Source organism: Eptatretus burgeri, chromosome 11 (assembly GCF_056783735.1).
Source record: "Eptatretus burgeri isolate ZD-2024b chromosome 11, Ebu_testis_v1, whole genome shotgun sequence".
NCBI lineage: Eukaryota > Metazoa > Chordata > Myxini > Myxiniformes > Myxinidae > Eptatretus > Eptatretus burgeri.
Window position 1 is genome coordinate 82,489,122 of NC_140971.1, and position 21,891 is coordinate 82,511,012.

General features: G+C 43.5%; 2 protein-coding genes across 10 annotated transcripts in view; one reads left to right on the forward strand and one right to left on the reverse strand.

The window, feature by feature from the left end:
• Nucleotides 1–21,891, reverse strand: part of LOC147017495 ((Lyso)-N-acylphosphatidylethanolamine lipase-like) — a 179,648-nt gene that overhangs the window by 110,221 nt on the left and 47,536 nt on the right. The window lies entirely within an intron of this gene.
• Nucleotides 1–21,891, forward strand: part of LOC147017497 (SNF-related serine/threonine-protein kinase-like) — a 75,421-nt gene that overhangs the window by 41,315 nt on the left and 12,215 nt on the right. For both annotated transcript variants that reach the window (XR_015049528.1, XM_085847195.1), the window contains one exon: nucleotides 15,383–15,524. Coding sequence is in view for 1 of the 2 variants with exons in the window: in XM_085847195.1 (XP_085703321.1) it covers nucleotides 15,383–15,524 (142 nt within the window). In the remaining variant the exon portion in view is untranslated. The remainder of the gene's footprint in view (nucleotides 1–15,382; nucleotides 15,525–21,891) is intronic.

Consider the following 21,891-nt stretch of genomic DNA (forward strand, 5'->3'; position numbering starts at 1 on the left):
TTACAGGATCAGTCTCGGTCATGATGGAATGTGAATGGAAAGGTGCTTTTTCTGTCCTCCGATGGTGGCGTCTTGCTTGTGCAGGATGTGCTTCGCTCGAGCATTGCACCGGGCCCGTACATTCCCGCACTGAAATTCCGTGAGAACATGTTCACATGTTAGATAAGTATCCCGCCCACCGGTGTCACACCACCAAATGACGTGATAAATGGTCCTCTTTGCTGGATCTTGCCCTTCTTGGCCTCTTGTTATCTTGCCAAAACGAAGTTTTTGCAAGATATGTGAGTCAGCTTGTATGTTTTATTTTTTTTAATTTTTTTTATTTTTTGTTTGTTTTTTTTTGTCTGTAATCACGTATAAAAAAATTCTGCAGAGCACAGTTATCATCGGAAATTTTTGTAACTTCGCATATCAGAGGCCTATAGAGGTCCCTTTCAGTGCACAAAATTTTGAAGGTCAAAGGTCAAGGTCACTTTGTCGCAAATCAGGGGAGTAGAGGAAACCATTGTTTTTTGAGTAATTTTGATCGGATCGTCTTCAAACTTCATGGGAATATAGTTCATGGTCTGGCGCTCAGCTGATTAATTTTTGGTGGCGATTGGCCTTGACCTTCATATGTTTTTTTTTGTTTTTTGTTTTTTGGTCTGTAATCATGTTTCAATCACTCTGCAGAGCACAGTTATCATTGGAAATTTTTGTAACTTCGCATATCAGAGGCCTATAGAGGTCCCTTTCAGCGCATAGAATTTTGAAGGTCAAGGTCAAAGGTCAAGGTCACTTTGTCGCAAATCAGGGGAGTCGACGAAACCCTTATTTTTTTGAGTAATTTTGATCGGATAGTCTTCAAACTTCATGCGAATATAGTTCATGGTCTGGCACTCAGCTGATTAATTTTTGGTGGCGATTGGCCTTGACCTTCATATGTTTTTTTTTTTTTTGTTTGTTTGTTTTTTGGTCTGTAATCACGTATAAATCACTCTGCAGAGCACAGTTATCATTGGAAATTTTTGTAACTTCGCATATCAGAGGCCTATAGAGGTCCCTTTCAGCGCATAAAATTTTGAAGGTCAAGGTCAAAGGTCAAGGTCACTTTGTCGCAAATCAGGGGAGTCGACGAAACCCTTATTTTTTTGAGTAATTTTGATTGGATCGTCTTCAAACTTCATGCGAATATAGTTCATGGTCTGGTGCTCAGCTGATTAATTTTTGGTGGCGATTGGCCTTGACCTTCATATGTTTTTTTTGTTTGTTTGTTTTTTGGTCTGTAATCATGTATAAATCACTCTGCAGAGCACAGTTATCATTGGAAATTTTTGTAACTTCGCATATTAGAGGCCTATAGAAGTCCCTTTCAGCGCATAAAATTTTGAAGGTCAAGGTCACTTTGTCGCAAATCAGGGGAGTCGACGAAACCCTTATTTTTGAGTAATTTTGATCGGATCGTCTTCAAACTTCATAGGAATATAGATCATGGTCTGGCGCTCAGCTGATTAATTTTTGGTGGCGATTGGCCTTGACCTTCATGGTTAGCGCCTCAGGTCAAACATATTTGACCCCAAGGCCAAATTTTCAAGTTTTAGGAACCATATCGTGTAGTACCTCAAATTGAACACCTCGATGAGTGCTTTCTAGATATGTCAACCTTGAGACATTATGACGTCATTTGGTGACGTTATGAGGCAAAAGCATATTTTTCATGGTTACTCTGTAGAACGATTCTCATCGGAATCTCTCGTAGGCAGATATTCCTCAAGAAGTCGCTTCTGGTGGATAGCAGCTCTGTTCACCTCAGTGTGACCTTAAAGAAGTCACACGTGCTCACCTTTTGGCAAGATACGGGTCATCCTGCGGGTGACATTGGTTTATTTTTTTTTGTTTGTGTTGGCCCATTGAGACAATGAGATTCGGCCTGCACTGTAATTTTCCTGGCATATTGTCAGGCTGTATACACCTCGGAGAGGTTAATCACAGTTATTGCTGCGGTTTGTTTAAAATAAAAAAAAAATTATTCTGTACTTGTTCAAACTTTTATTTTTTTAAATGTTTGTCTTTTAACATAAGTTTAAATTGACTGCGTCATTTGTTACAGCATCACCTTTGATTGATTTTTTTTTTCCTTTGCTCGTCAAACGAGCAACTGGAATGGCAGTCCGTGAAGCGCATACCTCTGCCAGGCCGAATAGTTTCGTCAATTCGATTCTTCTTCGTCACACACCCGACCTGTCCGCCAAATTTTGTCCGAATCCGTACACAACTTTTTGAGAGATCCTGCTCACAGGTTTAGTGTGTGACTAGGACAAATTGATTCGATGTTGGTGAACATCAGAATCCGGTTGCAGTTACGAGAATTTTTCAAGTGATTCTTCCCCCATTGAGAGATGGGGCCAAAAACGATAAACAGCACGATATCTCAAAAAGTTGTCGATGGATTATGACAAAACTAGGTGGATGAGTTGGGTAGGTGACAAGAACAAGCCGATGAGATTTTGCTTCAGGTCCTAATGCAGATCTGGCCCATCAATGGGATATATATATCATAAACTGTTCAGCCTGGCAGAGGTTCGTGCCCTATTGAGTTCTGTTCTGGTTTTTATTGTGATCTCAGGCCCATGGTGTCATCGTATCCAACTTGTATACAGGACAAGGACATTCGGGAGATGTAAATGTACTTTGCAAGTATTATGAAGATATTAAGACGATCGACAAACAGTATTTGGTATTTGAACTTGACCTCAGTATCTTGAACAAAGTGCTCTGGTTGGAATGCAAAAATGTCAAACCCAATGTTTACGGCTGTCGGTGTTTAATCTTGTCTGCCATGAGCATGAAGTCACCCTTGCCAACCATCCTGTGTTTTGCCAACGTCCTGGGTTTTCCCAGATTGTCTTAGGAATGGTCTTGAGATCCCACTGTCCAGGGAAGCGCATGGAACATTGCCGATCATAAGGCTCGAGCAATTGCTTGCACAGGTCTTCAACACCGGGAGCCCACAAACCGCCGTGCAGTTTCTGAACCCTCACACACACACACCAAATGGTGCCACCTTTCTCCTTGATCATACAACAAGGCCACTGCCGAGGCTGCCGGGATAACGAAAATCGGGTAGATTTCCCGTCGTGCCGATAGGAGACTAGAAGAGCCGGCTATCCTCTTCCAACTGTTCTCCTCTCTGACGTCACCCCGGCCTATCAACCTCCCGATGCGTGGCCTGCTGGTTATTGTGGTTGTGAAAACGTGGTTCTTTTATTGCCGGCCTTGTAAATACAAAAACGTAGGAAAAGGTCACAGGAGGTAATCACATAATGGGATAAACTAGCCTTAGACCCGACCGAGTTAACACAACACCACCCCCTATGTGGTGACATGCAACAAACTTCAGCTCACAGTTTTCCCTACTTAAATTACATCAAAATGTCTCCTACTCGTCCACAGACCATGTGTAACAATACAATCCTATCTTCACTATGGAATTACTCCATCTCCCCCCACAAACGTGACACACACACACACACACGCAGGCATTAGGTAGGCTTAGTCCTTTGGCATTCTAATCACCCACAATTAGATTTGCATGGTCATTGCTCAGTGCTCACCTCCCGAAGGTGCCTGCACGTGTAAATGGGATCGGATTGAAAGTTCAAACTGTGTTCATGCAGATTACCCGGCACTCCTGGGTGCTGCAAGAAGGTTGCGAACCACAGTGTGTTGTGTAAGGATCAAGTGTGAATATCACAAATCTATTTTACAACCTCCGTTACATTTAATCCTTCAGGAGAACAATAAATTTAATGTATTTATTGTTTTTGAATTGGGGGGGGGGGTAGCCGGTCTGTTCGTTTTGAAGTGGAAAAATAGTTGCTTGAAGCAAATCTATATTGGGAGAGGAGGGTGTTAAGATAAGGTGAACAAATTCCACTGAAGGGATGGCTGGGGGCAGGAAACCTTTCGATTTTTCTCCACATTCAAGTGAAATTTAAACTCATGGAAGAGTGAACTGACAGTGTGGCAACTCTTTGACACAATATGTAAGGGAAAGAACAAAGAGTGGAGGGGAAAGAAACACTACAAACTACAAGTAAGAGGGTTGGCTTTGGGACAGTTAATGATGTTAATATAGATTTTAGACAAGGATGGGGGATGACATGGCATGACATGATATGACATGACATGATATGACATGGCAGTGCACTACCTGCTTGTTGAAACCCTTGAGAGAATAGTTGGTCAGCACAGCCTCTGGAAGGCAGTTTCACAAACTGGAGAAGCGAGTAATGAAAGAGTCGAGGTGTGCGTTCGGCCTGGATTTTGGAAGTTTAACCAGGAGAGAGTTGCTATTGTAATGATGGATCAGATCAATTGCTGGAAGAATAGAAATGATGCTCATGTTTTACCTGACGAGGAGTAATGACGTTTGCTTCTGTTGAGTTCCTGATGCTGGGAACTAACGCTCAAATGCCTTAAATCTTGTAATATTTGTTTCCTTGTAAGGAACTTTGATGCAGGAGGAGGCCATGAGGTCCATCAAAGCATGCGTTATTATTACGGACATATGGTTGTTGGGCCGTGCTCTACCCTTTTCGAATGCTGATCTTCAAGCAAGAAAGCAACACAAACCATTTTTAAAGTTATTGGTATGACTGGGCTGGGGCTCAAACTTCCGACCTCCCAGACTCAGGGCGAACACTCTACCCTGAGTGTGGTCATATTGGTTCACGAGTCAGTAAGTGACCACTATATTCGTTGTGGGTGTGTGTCTCTGTTGGGTAGTCGATCTAGTCGAAAAAAAAAATCTCCCAAATTTTTTTTGAGAAATATTTTTTTCTACCCTTATTATCAGTATTTAAAATGGCGATTTCGATGAAACTTTGTTCGTAGGTTCATACCATGTCCTAGTTGTGTGCAAATGAGAACCGTTGCTATGGACCCATCCGTTGCCTAGCAACGGACCTTTGAAATTTTCAAAAAAAATCTCAAAAATTAATTTTTTCGAAAATAAAAAATTGGGCCACGAGCGACTGTGGGCAGTACATTCAGCCGTATTGTCAAAAATTTCCAGCCAGATCCTATGAAAACTGTCGGCGAAGATAGACTTTGAATGAACCCTGGTCGAAAACAATAAAAAATCGAAGTTCGTTATATCTCAGAGACTATATACATGAAACATGAGTCAGATATACATGAAACTGGTATGGTAGGTTCATGGTATGTCCTAGTTATGCGAGAGAAAGAACCGTTGCTATAGACGCTTTTGTTGGCTAGGAACGGCTGAAATACGACGAAATTCGACTTGATCGACTACCCATGTCCGCCTACCGGCTTGTTCTGTCTGTCTGTCTGTCTGTCTGTCTGTCTGTCTGTCTGTCTGTCTGTCTGTCCCGAGCATAGCTCCGTGGGTTTTGATCCGATCTTGATAAAATTTGGGTGGGAGGTTTGTATCATGATCTAGTTGTGTTTTCCTGGGAATGGGCATGCTGCGCCCATTTTGGGTGGAGCCACGCCCAAAAAACATGTTTTTTTAGGGGGTAGCTGGTTTCAAGTTACATCTTCTCCGAGGGGGTTTGTCGAATCTGGCAGGGGTTTCAGTATTTGATTAGCCCAACGGCACCTACATAGCCCCACGGAGCTCGATTTTTCATTTTCGTCCTAAGGTCACAAGGTCACGAACTTAGAAAATGTCAAAAAAATCAATAAATTGGGCATCGAACTCCTCGGGTTTTCAACTGTTTCAAATGAAAGTTGGTATGCAAGTAGTGCTCTTCGAGTACTACAACTTTCATCATTTATGTTTTTCCCGATTCCCGCCAGTTTGCCTGTGGCGTCCCCTCGAAGGTCAAAAAATAAAAATGGCGAACCGTGTACATTGCTCGTGAACCATCACCGTCTCCAGACTTGTCATATCTTGTATTTGTTCTTGTCTACCACTGTTTTTGTCCTCCATGTGATGCTTGTGCAAGCTCCTCCATGAGCCTGCGATACATTTTTTTTTTTTTTTAAACTCACATAAAACGTTCCGACTTTGTCTGGTCTTTAGCCTTTCGAGCTTATTTTCGACGGTTGATTTCGGACAATGTCAGGTGTCTCCTATAATGAAATTATTTAAATATGTTGACTTTCTTTCTCTCCCCCCCGATACTAAACGCATTTTTCTGCTCGTCGGATAGTTGAGTTTGCTCATCTTGTGAATGGCTGACATTTTCGATTTTACGTACCGAAGCAAGAAGATGCGGGACTCTGCCGAATGGACAGTCGGAAGTATGATCGAGGAATTGTAATGCTCTGGTTTTGTAAAATACAGAACAAAAGTGCTCAAAGACGGTTCAACAGATCTTGCTGCTACTGCCTTGTAAAGATCTTTATACCTGGATTTGAAGAGATTTTGATGAAGGTGTCCTCCCATTTCATTCCATCCTTTCGTAATGCTGACTTTGCTCACCGTAATTTGTAATTTGCTTACCTTACTTCCTTGATATTCTTTCCCTTTTATGTTTTTCTTAAAGCCTGGTGTTGGCTTAGTGGCTAGGCTGGTGGCTTGGGATCCCAGGGTCCTGAGTTCAAGCCCCGTTGGCTGCTGAATTAACACCAGGAGGTTGACTCAGCCTGTCATCCTTCCGAGGTCGGCAAAATGAGTACCAGTATACTGGTCCCGGTGTATGCTCCGGTTAGAATAGGTGTACCATATCCCTGTGTGTCGTAAGAGGCGACCAGGGTTGGCGTCAGGAAGGGCATCCGGCCATAAAACATTGCCTCAAGAAAAAGCCAAACCCCTGCACAGCAGGGAAAAATGGCTGTAAAAACGGTCATTATTTTTATTTTATTTTATGTTTTTCTTCAAAGATCTTTGCTTCGTGTTCATGTTCACTTTGTTTTTGTGTTTTGTTTTTTTTTCCGGTAAAAGTAATTGCATTCTGTACCCTCGCCATCTCTCTATCCTTGAGATTTGAATGAAAACAAATTGAGTTTTTTTAAAAAAAAATTGATTTTGTTGTATTCTTTTTCTTTCCTTTCCTTCCTGATGAGGTGCGTTTTGTCCTGGGACTGTCCATTATTGTTTGATAATGGCTGACAGGATGGCCTAGAGGTACGCACACTCGCCTCGAAGACGTTTAGCCTGGGTTTGAATCCCAGCTATAAACTGCCGTCCCGGTATTTCACAGGCAGGGTTATTTGTCATTGTGCGTGCCATCCCTCGGATGGATGTTAAACGAGCGTCCCGTCTGCTGGCATTCCTTGGTGGCTGTTAAAGATCCCAAAGTGTCCCTCGCGACGAGGAGGCGAGCTATCACCAGCAACATGAACAAATTTTAAAATCCTGCCCGAACCAGCAGAGGGCATCGCATCGGTGGCACAGCCGCGCCCTCAGCCAATGATGCTACCCCGCAGCTTTGTGCTCCATACGAATGGATGAAGAATTGTTCGATATTCTAGCCGAGGAATCTTGTTGCCATCTATGTGTAGTATGGAACCTCTTCCCACACATCCCCCACATCCAGAACTTCAAGAACCTCCCAAAATTTCCAACTCATGCATTGTTGAGGAAAAATAATGTGGGGAACGTTCAATGTGCAGGGGTTACCTTTTGGGAATTTTATCTGAAACAAGAGAACGTCTATCTTATGCAATGTGTGTGCACACGTACTTGTACATTATAGGTAACAAAATCACCTATGCGTGCAACAAGGAGCATGAACAAAGGAATGAGTATTGTTTTTTTTTTTTTCTGAGTCAAAAATGATTGTTCAACGTAATTATTTTAATGCCGATGGGATTCCTTAATTCTTCAAAAAATTTGAAATATGCGTTTCGCTGCACCATTTATCATTCACAGTCATGCAGGGATTTGTAAAGGCTTTCAGTCATGCGTACCAACCTTTGGCAACATCTGTTCAACGCCGGGTGATAATTACGTCCACCACCGAGGGTGGATGGAGATTGTGTTTTCACTCTCTGTCTGTCTGGCTGTCTCTGTCTGTCTGTGAACAGGATAAATTAAAAAGTTGTCTGGATTCGGACGAAATTTGGTGGACAGGATGGGTGTGTGACCAGGACGAATTGGTTCGATTTTGGTGAAGATCCTGATCCGAGAATTTTAAAAATCGATCAAGTGATTGTTCACCATTGAGAGATGGGGTCAAAAACGATCCATGGCATGATATTTCAAAAAGTTGTGGACGGATTGTGACAACTTTGTGGATGAGTTGTGTCGGTGACGAGAACAAGTTGATTAGATTTTGCTTTTGGTCCGGATGCAGATCCGGCCTATCGGTGAGCTACAAAATGTAAACAGTATAGCCTGGTGGAGAGAGGTATGCGCTCCATCGAGTGCTCTAACTAGTTGCATATTGTTACCCACCCCACCTCCTCTCCCCTCGACACACACACACACACACACACACACACACACACACACACACACACACACACACACACACACACACACACACACACACACACACACACACACACACACACACACACAGTCCACATTGAAATGAAGCCTTGTAACTTTTTATGGTTATGTGAAGTACAACTGTGCAGGACATTGTTCAGCTGAAAGAGCGCATCACAGCAGCAGTGACCTCCGTAATCCCAGAACTGTTGGAAAATGAGTTCCATTGTGACTTGGTCCATGCTACAAATGGTTGAATGTTTACTCGAATTTGAATGTACCCTAATATACCCAAAATTATATGTACCCATATACCAGATTAAACTCGAGCAGACTGACTAAGCTGTGTGAATAGTCCTCTGTTTGCATTATTCAATAAAAATTTATAAGGCTTCAAAGGTGTTTCGTTTCATTGTGGACACCCTGTATGTATATATATATATATATATATATATATATATATATATATATATATATATATATATATATATATATATATATATATATATATATATATATATATTCGTGCAAGTAGCCTGACCAACAAAGGAGTGCCTGCCAGATTTATCCAGACCCTTGTAGCAAGTGTTTGTGTGGCACAGAAGTTCGTGGTTACTATTCCAGTTGAGAGGCGCTAGTTGTACACGCACTCCCTCACCGGATGGCCTGCCAAATAGGATACTGATGATGGCTAGGTTAGCTGAATTGAGTCCACGGATCGTTTCCTTTCCTCGAGACTAGGGCTGGCGATATTGCAATAAAAAGGCTTCTAAAACCTATTTGTGCTATTATTTGGCAGTGGGTGGTTCTGTGTTTTTGTAGAATGAAGAACTAGTCTTGCTGGTGAAGGCCAGTGTCTATCTGCATCAGCGGACAGATATATAATAACAGATGAAATCATCAGGGCGTTGCTGAAGGTATGCTAACCGCCGTGTGAAGCAAGGAGAGTGCTGACGTTAACCCTTCATCGGAGCATAACTCCTCTTTTACTGCGATTATAGGGTTAATGGCCAAAGCGTCTACTGCTCCTTAACTCCCATGGCAGTTAGCATACCTCGATCAACATCCTGTTGACTTCTGCTATTACTACTGTTGTGCAGTTGGAGGATCAATTTTTATACCCTTGTTAGCAGGAGTAATGTTTGCTGACTTCCAGATACTCGACTGGGCAGAGGTTTTAGACCACCCCCATTTTCCCAGTTTTTATTGAAATTTAACCAGTTTAATGTTTCAATGTATTCTGAAATTAAAGCATCGAACAAATAAACAATTGCAGATAAAAAATAAATCATGGAATCATTTTGTTGAACAAAATTTTTTTCTAAATTTTTTGACTCATCAAAGTCACCACCTTTTGCAGATAAAACAGCCGAACATACTCGTGGCATTTTTTTCTCCAATGGAAATCAAATCTTGTTCGGAAAGTTCTTCCCAACACTGTTGGAGAAGTTCCCACAAATGTGTTGCACTTGTCGATTGTTTTGCTTTCATCCTTCTGTCCAGTTCATCCCAAACCAGCTCGATGGGGTTTAAGTTTGGAGACAGTGCTGGCCTTTCCATGATTTGAAGCCTACCGTCTTGTTCTTCTCTTCTAACGTAGTTTTGACATAGCTGGGAAGTATGTTTTGGGTCTTATTTTGCTGTAGGATGAACCCCTGCCCAACTATGTGTAGACCAGATGGTATTGCATGGCGCTGCAAAATGCTGTGGTTGCCCTTTTGGTTCAGGGTGCCAGTCACTCTGTGCAAGTCACCGACTCTGGATCCAATAAAAGAGCCCCAGATCATCACGCTTCCTCCTCCATGTTTGACAATTGGTGTCACACACTGAGGAACCATCCTTTCACCTACTCAACAGTGTACAAAAACCCTGTGTGATGAACCGAAGATTTCAAATTTTGATTCATCGGTCCATAAGACCTTCCAGTTTTCAGTAGTCCACTGGCTGTGCTTCATGGGCCAGGTAAACCTCTTTTTCAAATATTGCCATCTTACCAATGGCTTTCTTACTGCCACTCGACCTGTCAAACCTGCAGCTCGAAGTCTTCTCTTCACAGTTAAAACTGAGACTTCCTTACTTTGACCAGTGTTAAGCTGTGCGTGAAGCTGTTGACTCTCAGAAACTTGTCTTCTGGTTGTGTTGTGGCTTTGGGTCTGCCAGACCTCTTCCTGTCAGAGTTTCCTCCAGTTTCCAAGTGCCTTGTAATGGTGTACGAAACTGTCCTCACTGACACCTTGGCCTCTGCAATTTCTCTAAAGGAAAGACCTTCACTTTTAAGGGTTATAATAGTCTGTCTTCGTTTGTTAATTGTCTTTTTCTCGCCATTATGATAGCAATATATGACTTCCTGCAGTACAATATTGTCCAAATAATGCTTCAGAGGGTGAAGCAACAGTCTGTTCCAACACTGCTTTTATATCCACAGAGGGTTTGTAACTAATCAACAAAATTTGGGACACCTGTAGGAATTGTTTGCATCAACTTTCAAGGCTTAATTTACTTCCTTTGCTGCAGAACAGCTGCAGTTACTAACCCATTACTTGTTCCCTGAAAAGGGCCTTTTTTAACAACTCTGAAATTTACATTATTTTTCAGTTTTTGGAAACCTAAACTTTTGTTTTTTTAACCTCTGGCAGTTTACCACTTCGCTTTGTACCATTTCATGTTATTCACTGGACTTGAACTGCTTAAATTTCCATAAAAAACTGAAAATTGGGTGTGTTCTAAAACGTTTGACCGGTAGAGTAGACTTAAGATGGCAGAATGAGGGGGAAGGCCGAGGGAGCAGGTGTTTCCCAAAGGGAGCATGACTTGTCATTGCTCCCAAAGGGAGCAGGTGTTTCTGGTAATAGACAATCTCATAAAACACGAGTCGTGAATGTTAGAGTAAACCTCGCGTTAAACAGGGAAGACGTAAAATGGCTGTACACCAAAGCTCGTTATCATACACTGGCTGCCCTCTCTATCACCTCTGCCCAAGTACACTGAATTATGTGAGGAGGTGGCTGCGGTCAAGCAGCTTGCTTACTCAACGTGGTAAGCTACCTTGACTGAAGGTAACTTGAGGACACGCCGTAGGGCTCGCAACAAGTGTGTTTCCATCTTGAGGCAAGCCAGAAAACAATCATGCAAATCTCAAGGTTGAACTCTCCAAACCGTCTTCCTCCCGAGTGTATGCTCCCCTCCCCTCCCCTCCCCTACCACGCCTGAAATGGCATATCCACAGATTCTGCCTGAGAAAAGGCAAAATGTCTCCACTTGGTGTTCATTTTCAAATTTAATGCACACAACCTATCCTGGTCTGTCCCCATCTTCCCCTCTCATGCCCACTGTCTACTGAACTTTGTGTTCTTCTCATCCACCCGATGGCATCAGTGCCAATAGTCGATAAATCCTGCTCAGGTTCTCTTATTCCTCTGTCTGCTCTATTCAGCCTGTCGTCCTTTTACTGTAGGCGTAGACCAGAGTGTGTTGCCATCTCATCTTGCCATCTATTTTGCCATCTCAAGTGTGTTGCTCATTGTTATCATGTGGGTTTCGGAAGGTGGAATGGAGCCCTCCCGTGTGTGTGCATCTAATATACTCGTATCAAGAAGAAAGTTTGTGTGTGTTCATTTATGCATTCGGTCCCTGCAGGAACCAGTGCAACAAACTTTGCATTGCCTCCTCTTTCATTCAGAGGAAGGTTGAGGGCAACGTAAAAAAAACCGATTAGAAAAATTTAACAGATAATTGGCCTTCAGGCTTCGATTGGGTCTTGTGTTGATGCATCCACCCCCTGCATATTTTTCTTTTTTTTTTCTTCAAATAAATGGATTAAGATGTATTGTGAAGATCGTATGTTGAGGATGTCGTGATTTGTTGTCAACAACACAACTTTAATTATTGTAGTGTTTCCATGTGTGCCTGTTATTAAAAAGATTGCTTTACACAGGTATACTCTAATGCTTCCGTGTTCAGACCTCGAGTGAGTATGTCTTTGGGATTTTCTGTTACGAGAAACACCCGCTCCCTTTACTTTGGGAGCATTGGAAAGTCGTCTCCCCTCCCGTGAGGGGGAGGGCTGGTTCTGCCCATGACCTGACCGTGGGTACTACCAACATGTATGCAAAATTTTGTGGAGATCGGGTCAGCCCTTTATTTTTATATTTATGAAATTTTTTTTGTTTAATTTTCAGATCTACATACACAGTACGCGCATACAGAGAATTGCCTTATTTAATGTAGTCGGATTCCTTACATTGTGCGTCTCCTACTTTTTCATGTTTTGTAGTCGCTATCCCCACATTTTTATTATTATTATTATTATTATTATTATTATTATTATTATTATTATTATTGTTATCTTGCCAAAACGAAGTTTTGCAAGATATGTGAGTCAGCTTGTATGTTTTTTTGTTTGTTTTTTTTTTGTCTGTAATCACGTATAAAAAATTCTGCAGAGCACAGTTATCATTGGAAATGTTTGTAACTTCGTATATCAGAGGCCTATAGAGGTCCCTTTCAGTGCACAAAATTTTGAAGGTCAAGGTCAAAGGTCAAGGTCACTTTGGCGCAAATCGGGGGAGTCGACGAAACCCTTATTTTTTGAGTAATTTTGATCGGATAGTCTTCAATCTTCATGGGAATATAGTTCATGGTCTGGCGCTCAGCTGATTAATTTTAGGTGGCGATTCACCTTGACCTTCATATGTTTTTTTTATTTTTTTTTTTATTTTTTGGTCTGTAATCACGTATAAATCACTCTGCAGAGCACAGTTATCATTGGAAATTTTTGTAACTTCGCATATCAAAGGCCTATAGAGGTCCCTTTCAGCACACAATTTTGAAGGTCAAGGTCAAAGGTCAAGGTCACTTTGTCGCAAATCAGGGGAGTTGACGAAACCCTTATTTTTTGAGTAAATTTGATCGGATCGTCTTCAATCTTCATGGGAATATAGTTCATGGTCTGACGCTCAGCTGATTAATTTTTGGTGGCGATTGGCCTTGACCTTCATGGTTAGCGCCTGAGGTCAAACATATTTGACCCCAAGGTCAAATTTTCAAGTTTTAGGAACCATATCGTGTAGTACCTCAAATTGAACACCTCGATGAGTGCTTTCTAGATATGTCAAGCTTGAGACATTGACGTCATTTGGTGACGTTATGAGGCAAAAGCATATTTTTCATGGTTACTCTGTAGAACGATTCTCATCGGAATCTCTCGTAGGCAGATATTCCTCAAGGAGTCGCTCCTGGTGGATTGCAGCTCTATTCACCTCAGTGTGACCTTAAAGAAATCACACGTGGTCACCTTTTGGCGAGATATGGGTCACCCTGCGGGTGACATTGGTTTATTTTATTTTATTTTATTTTTTTTAAATTGTAATCATTGTGAATATTTTAATTGTAATCTGCACTGTGTCTGTCTCCATCTGTCATGCTATCTCCCCCTAAATAGATGTGCAGAAATTCACAAAACTTGGTAGTTATGATCACCATTTGGCACGAAGGTGCAAAGAGCAGCGTCATCTTTTGGGTCACGGGGATCACAACGGAAGATTTTTATTTTTAACTCAAATTTTGATACTTGGTCATTCCTGGTGGAACTTTTTGCCATCTTTCAGCCTTGCTTTTGGTTGGAAGCTTGGGTATTTGTGACGGTGTGCCATCGACCTCACTCTAGTTGGAGTAATTGGAGTAATCTAGTAAGTTGGAGTAATCGACCTGTATTTGGAGTTCCATCATGTAGCACAAAACCTGTTTCTACGTTTTGAGGCCCAAGGATAACCTTTCATTGCACCGCCATGCATTGCACCACAATGCTGTCAATTGACCACAATGGTGGAAGGTCTGTGTGCAGCTGTTTTTCCATGGTATGTGTTTCCTAGAATCCTTGGCACGACAAATTGTTCTGCTGCCTTGCTTGACTCCCAATCTCTCCACAAACTCAATAGTTAATCATAGTTTGATGTGATAACAGTCTCATCTGTTCTGTCCAACAGTCCATTGCAAAGTTCTATTCTCACTTCAGGTAATTTGCCAGGTTAATTGTTATAGTTGTTGTCTTCCATGTCATCATAGCATTCCCCACAATTGATTCGAGCAACTTGGTGGTGGAGTGGACAGAGTGGCTTGTTGCTTTGCTCTCACTGGTGTGGGTTTGATTCCAAATGGATCCGTAGAAAATCTGATCTGGAGAGAGGATGAGCACCACCACGTCTTTATTTTCCAATAAAAACACTTAAGGCCATGGTGCTCCAGCGATACCTCCCCGTTGTGGTTGACTTAAGAGTGGCTCGAACAGTTAGTAGAACCTCTGTTTGACAGCTGATTACCTTTCTTCATCAAAACTCATCTAAAAAAATAGGTAGAAATAAAACTAACGAAGAGCTGATGCTTGCGGTCCCCCACCTTTTGGTTGGTATGAGGAATATATATATATATATATATATATATATATATATATATATATATATATATATGTAATATGAAAGTTAAATATTGCGTACACAAGCCAAATTACCAAGATAGTTGCAATGACAACATAACTCGGTCAATCACAGCTGTGATCTAATCAGTTTGAGATAATGTCGTGAGAGATAGATATCTGCAATACTAAAGCTAAATGTTCAACATTTTTGAAATATCATGTACGCAAATGTAGATGGACAGATGGTCGGTTAGTCGTAGCTGATTTTAATGTCCCCCGTCACCGACCCTGTCGTAGGGGCGGGGGACAAAAATCGTGAAGTTAAAAAATGAAAATATGGTCTTCGAGTTTGTCATGTTTTGTCAGAGAAATTAGAACTCGCCTTTCCACATTTTATTGATGATAACATGCCTGCACATGTTTTGTATACTATCGTGTTTAATGAATGAAGTAGAGTGGGGTGGCGGTGGGGAGGGAGCTGGGGGGGGGGGGTTGGAGTGAGGGTGAGGGTGTTTAAGGAGCATTTATTGGGTTGTAGAGTAAAAGCTGTTTTCTATTTTGTGTACCTTCTTTTCCTGACGCAGATGTTTGGAGCCTTGGTGTGATACTCTACATGCTGGTATGTGGCCATGCGCCATTCCAGGAAGCTAATGACAGCGAGACCCTCACCATGATAATGGATTGCAAGTACACCGTACCTGGCCGTGTCTCACAGGCCTGTGGGGAGTAAGTGCTGTATTTTTTGTGGTTTGATGCCCTCTCTGTGATCCCTGATCTTCTCTTTCATCCATTTACCCTTACTTTTATTTGTTGCACCTTCTCTACTTTGTCTTTAATCTCCACTAGAAGCACCCGCTCCCTACCGGAGCCGTCAAGGGGGTCATGTTATTGTATTTGTGCCTATTTTACTCCAGGGGGTCCCAGGATTACACACCTAAAAAATGGTTGCAATCGGTTCAGCCGTTTTTGTGGTACCTGGGAACAGACAGACAGACGGACAGACGGTGAATTATAGTAAGATAACAAAAATTATCTTCAGCATTATTTTTTTACACTGCCACCTCTCCCCCTCCCCGTGAGCAATGTTGCCGCAGACTGATGTTTTTATAAAACTTCCTGGACTAGCCTGGTTTGCAGTGTGCAGTCTGTCGTAAACGAGCCAAGCATTTTCAGCTTAAAACTTGAACAGTTTCTGAACAGAGACTGTTTCAATTATTCATTTATTATATTGTATCCACTGCTGTCTTTCCAGGCAGTAGGTCAGCATTGTTGAATGGCTAATCTGCTAGTTTGACAATACTACTGCACCTGGATCAGTCAAAAATGAATTGGGACAGCCACTTCTTGTTTCTGTGATGCAATCGTTTTTGTTTTGTTTTTTTTGTGAAATATCAGTACTACATAGGTATTTTTTTTTCCAGGGATAGGTTAAACCAGCACGTATTGAGTGAGACCGCACAAATATCAGTCAGCAACCTTTCCTGCTCAGTCAGGATGGGTTGGTAAGTTTATCAGTCTGACCTGGACATCAGCTTTGACCATCAGCCGACCTTGCCTTGGTTAACTGTCATTTTACTACCTTACGTAATCTGACATCACCTTGGTTGACATTAGAATGGCAGCATTCGAACACTTGGAAGAGCAAGTTCCCATTATAATTGACAAATTGGAGCTGCAGTGATTTTTAGCCTTTCACCACAAATATGTTTTACTTGATATAAAAATCTTCAATATTTTTATTTTAGGGCCCTGTCACACCTTGACGTTTTAGCCAGCAATGGCAACGTATAAAAAATGTATGTAAAACGTTGGCGTACGCTGAAATTTTGATGTTTTTTTTTTTTTTTTAAGTTTTTGGCGTATTCATAACGTGTTGGTCATTTGCATAACATATTAGTAATGGGCACAGAACGTTTCGTTGTGTTATAGATAACTTGTACCAACGAATGCTTACCTTGTGGTCGGCGTTCAAAACCTATGACAAACGAGAGTTTAACTTACCCTTTGCGTGATATACGTATCGCCGGCAAACTCGTGGCGTAGCCAGTTAAGAACTTGCCGGACGCCGATTGAAATCAAAACTGCCTGAGAATTTGAAGTGTCAACATCGCAGTCACACCTTGACGATTTTGCCAGCGTATGCCATTCTATGAAAAATGTGTTTACAACGCTAGGCACACGTCAGATACTCTTCAGGTAAGTTGTGTATACGTTTACAGTATGCTGGAAATCATTGAAGTACGCTGGCATATTACCGAGTCCGTTTGATACGTCGTGAAATTTCAAGCATGCTGAAAATTTTAAGACGTACTCGACGTAAGGCTCACACGTTTCGCATGCGTTGGCATCTGTTCCTAGCACGTTCCACGATCGTTTTAACACGGCGAACACACGTTACTTGTAGGTTACTCATAAGTCTTAGCACGTCAAGGTAATGGCCAACATGCTTGAAACCAAATTTCTAATCGATGAGTAACGTGCTTTGAACAAATGAGTAGCATCAGCTTAGCCTATGTTTAACGTGCTTGGAAACTATGAGTAACGTGCATTGAAACTATGTATAACTGGCCTTGAACCAATGACTGGCGTGCTATGAACGTAAGAGTAACGTGCGTTTAACCTATGAGTAGCATGATTTGAACCTAAGTGAAACGTGCTTCTAACCTTTGAGTAACATGCTATGAACCTATTTGTAACGTATGTAAAACGCACATTGTCGTATGTAGATGAATTAAATTGACGTCTTGCGGACAACCATATAACTTACTGAAAGTGTTTCTAACTTACATCTACCGTGTACTGGCGTATTGGCAGCGTTTAGGGGAATTGGTATATACAAATGGGCTTCACAATAAAAACCCATCATTGTTCCAGACTCCATGGTGAGTCGATGTGAACGCCGGTAGTATCAATAGTAGCAGTACTATTACTAGTAGTTGGTGTGTGTGACTAATAATAGTAGTAGCAGTAGTAGTGGTCGTAGCATTGGTAGTAGCTGTATGTCTTTGTCAGTAGTAGTATGTGAGCGTGATGTGGATGCTGTGGGGGATGATGGATCCTCGTTGCGTCCACGAATAGGAGAATACTTTGCACCATTGTTCGATGTTCTGAAAGGGCTAATTTTTTTCCTCATTCCGAAGATGAAATATTTCTTTGTTTTACTATTGAAATTATTAAAAAAGACTTTGACAAATGCATAATGTACTAGTAATGAATACAGAATGCTTCGATAACTTATAGATTAGTTATACCAACGATTGCTTATCGTGTTTTAGGCGTCCACAACCTACGCCCAACGATAGTCTAACGTATGCATAACGTGGGAGCGCATCGTTTACGATTACGCGACATTTGCTATCCATTGACTGCAACTAAACTATTTTAATAAATGCCTGTCACTCGGCTATTGTTTTTTGACGCTGGTGCAAGGCAATTCAAATCGTTTCCATTGAACGAGTTAAATCGCTTCCTCTGGACTATTGAAATGATTTAATAATAATGCTTGGTTATCCTTGGAGCCACTCTGGCTAGCAGCTCGTCGAACATCGCTGGGGGCATTCGCAGGAAGTTGATGAAGGATGCATGGTCCTCGTTCCGGAGTTCCTCCATGAGCTGGTCATATATGCCGTAATGGCGTCGCCTCCCGATCCATGGTCTCACCCAGTTCCTTCTCCTCCGTTCATGTCTTCTTCTCCCAGCTCTATTGGCATGCAACTGGTGCAGTGTCAACTCGATGAGGTCATGTTGATGTTCGAGGACAGGTAGGTATTGTCATCTCAGCCTTGCCATATCCTCCATCTCTCAGAATGACATCAACATGTACTCACCACGAAGTCTAAAAAAAAAAAAGACGGGGTCTTCCTGCGAAGGTCTTCCTCCGTCAAAGGGCGGAGGAGCTCCTTGTGAGCCAACGGCCATCCATATCTAGTGCCCAACTGTGTCTGCGGACGTCCTCCTGCAGTTGGGTTACTTCTTATTAGGAGGTTGGTGGCAGGATTTGCACTCCAGCCACCGTAAAACGCTTTATTCCGCAAAACGCAAAAACGCAAAAAAATCTGAAAACCCACTCCGTGGGAGTACCTCCTGTGCAGCTTCCCTTCGCAGGGCAGCTCACCGGATGATGGGATTGGGGCAAAGCCTTCGGGACCCCCAATCTTTGATAGGAGGGAAACCACGGGGTAACATCCCTGGGTCAGATTGCGGGAGAGTGTGTCGGAGTGGTGCTGAGGTGTCGTCCACCAGACGGCGGTCTCCTTGGGTTAACCTGAGGCGGTCCCTTCGGGTGGGTGCCTGGAATGTCCTATCCCTAAGAGAGGATGATCACCTGTCTCTGTTATCATCTGAGCTCAAGCGTTTGGACATCGGGATTGCAGCTCTCTCTGAGGTTCGGAGACCGGATTGCGGCGAGATAATGGTGGGTGGTTACACCTACTATTGGTCTGGTCGCTCTGATGGTTACCATACCCAAGGAGTTGCTGTAGCTGTGTCCAATAAGCTGACCCCAATGATAATTGAGGTAACACCGGTCAACGAGCGTATTATGAGATTAAGGATTCGTCATTCCTTAGGTGTCATTTCCCTGGTCTCTATTTATGCTCCGACTGAGGCGAGTGATCTTACCGTGAAGGATGCATTCTACGCCACACTCGAGTCTGTGGTTGATCAGTGCCCCAGACGAGATACACTTCTCGTCTTGGGGGATTTCAATGCATCGACTGGAACTGATAGGGATGGTTATGAGGTGTGTGTTGGTCCCCATGGGTCAGGAACTATGAACCAGAATAGCACTAAGTTCCTTGACTTTGCAAGAAGTCATGGACTTAGGAGTGGCTGGTTCATGGTTTCAGCGCCCGCAAGCTCATCGCTGGACTTGGTATTCCAACGCTGGCGGTGTGGCAAAGGAGATTGACCATGTCCTCATTGACGGTCGTTGGAGGATGATCCAGAACTGCAGGGTCTACCGGAGTGCTCAGTTCCTCAATACTGACCACAGGCTTGTTGTAGCAACTCTAAAGCTGCACCTTAAATCCTGGAGAATGGTACCATCCCAGCCTAGGCTGGATGTTGCCAAGCTCAGGGATGAGAGAGTAGCTGAGGAGTTTGCGAACAGGCTGAGTGGACACTTGGGGGTCTGGGTGCTTTGGGGGTCCTGAAGAGTTGTGGAGCACCTTCAAGACCACCGTCCTTGATGTTGCCGGTGGATGCCTTGGAGTTCACCGCAGGGCAAAGAAGAATTTTGTCTCTCAAGGGACACTGGATACCATTGACCAGAGTCGCAGGGCCAGGCTGAATGGCAGAGCTGAGCTGTTTAGGGAGCTGAGGCGTAAAACTGTACGTGCACTGAGGGTGGACAAGGAGGGCTATGTGCGAGGAATCTGTGAGGGGGTAGAGCATCAACTGTGGACAGGTGATTCTCGTCCCGCTTACAGGGGAATTCGCGCATTACGTTCATCCAAGCCCATCCCTCGGAGCACTGCAGTTCGAGCAGAGAGTGGTAGGCTCTTGACAGAGGAGTCTGAAGTGAAGGCCCGCTGGGCCGGTTACTTTGAGCGGTTGTACCAGGCTGATCCCCCAGCTGTCGAGTTGGACGTCAAGGGTGTTACAATCCCTGTTGCCGACCTTCGAATCAACTGTGGTCCACCATCGCTTGTGGAAACACGGGCTGCGGTGAACCAGTTGAAACGGGGCAAAGCTCCAGGGATCTGTGGCATCCATGCTGAACTTCTCAAGGCTGGTGGAAATGCTGCACTCGCGTCGTTGCATGCAGTTTTGTGCTCTGCCTGGAACACAGGCATCATCCCAACTGACTGGAAGAGGGGCCTTGTTGTCCCTCTCTGGAAAGGGAAGGGTGATCGCCAAGACTGCAACAACTACCGAGGGGTGACGCTGCTCTCAGTGCCGGGCAAGGTCTTTGCTCGGATAATTCTTGATAGGGTTCGCTACCATCTGCTTGAGCACCAGCGTCCAGAGCAGTCAGGCTTTACACCAAAGAGGTCAACGATTGACCGTATCCTTGCTCTTCGTGTCCTCACTGAACGCAGACGAGAGTTTCGGCAGGGGCTGCTTGCAGCCTATGTTGATCTCTGTAAAGCGTTCGATTCAGTGAATCGGGATGTCCTCTGGAGGATTCTTGGTCTTCGTGGGGTGCCACCGAAACTGATCGATCTGATGTCTGAACTCTACTCTGGTACTGAGAGTGCTGTGAAGTGTGGTGGTACCGCCTCTGACTTATTTCCAGTTGTTACTGGAGTTCGTCAGGGATGTGTACTTGCCCCCACACTTTTCAGCACTTGTATGGACTGGATTTTTGGGAGGATGTCGGAGAGATCAAGTTGCGGTGCATCGTTTGGCAATGTCAAGATCTCGGACCTTGATTTTGCAGATGATGCAGTCATCTTTGCGGAGACTTTAGACATCCTCTTGGGGGCCCTCGAGGTGCTGAATGAGGAGTCGGAGCCGTTGGGATTACGGATTTCTTGGGTCAAAACAAAGATCCAGGCTTTCGGTGACATCTTGGATGCTGCTGTCCTGTCTGTGTCTGTTTGTGGTGAGGATGTTGAGGTCGTGGATAGATTCACTTACCTTGGCAGTGATATTCATGTCTCCGCAGGTTGTGAGCCGGAGGTCAATAGACGTCTGGGTCGGGCCTGGGGAGTCATGGATTCACTGGATCATGGGGTGTGGCGCTGCCGGTACCTGTGCGGGAGGACGAAAGTCCGAGTCTTCAGGTCCTTGGTACTTCCAGTCTTGCTCTATGGGTGCGAGACTTGGACTTTGACCAAGGATCTGAGACGGAGACTTAATTCCTTTGGTACCAGGTCTCTTCGGAGAATCCTTGGCTATCGCTGGTCGGATTTTGTGTCCAACGAGCGGTTGCTGAGAGAGACTCGGATGAGATTTGTTACCTGCATAGTCCGTGAGCGTCAGCTGCGGCTGTATGGACATGTGGCTCGTTTTCCTGACGCTGATCCTGCTCACCAGATTCTCTCAGCGAGGGAGTCTCATGAGTGGAGGAGGCCAGTGGGCCGACCACGTGCCTCATGGTTGCAGCAGGTTGACCATCATCTCAAGGAGATGGGGATGGGCCTGGCAT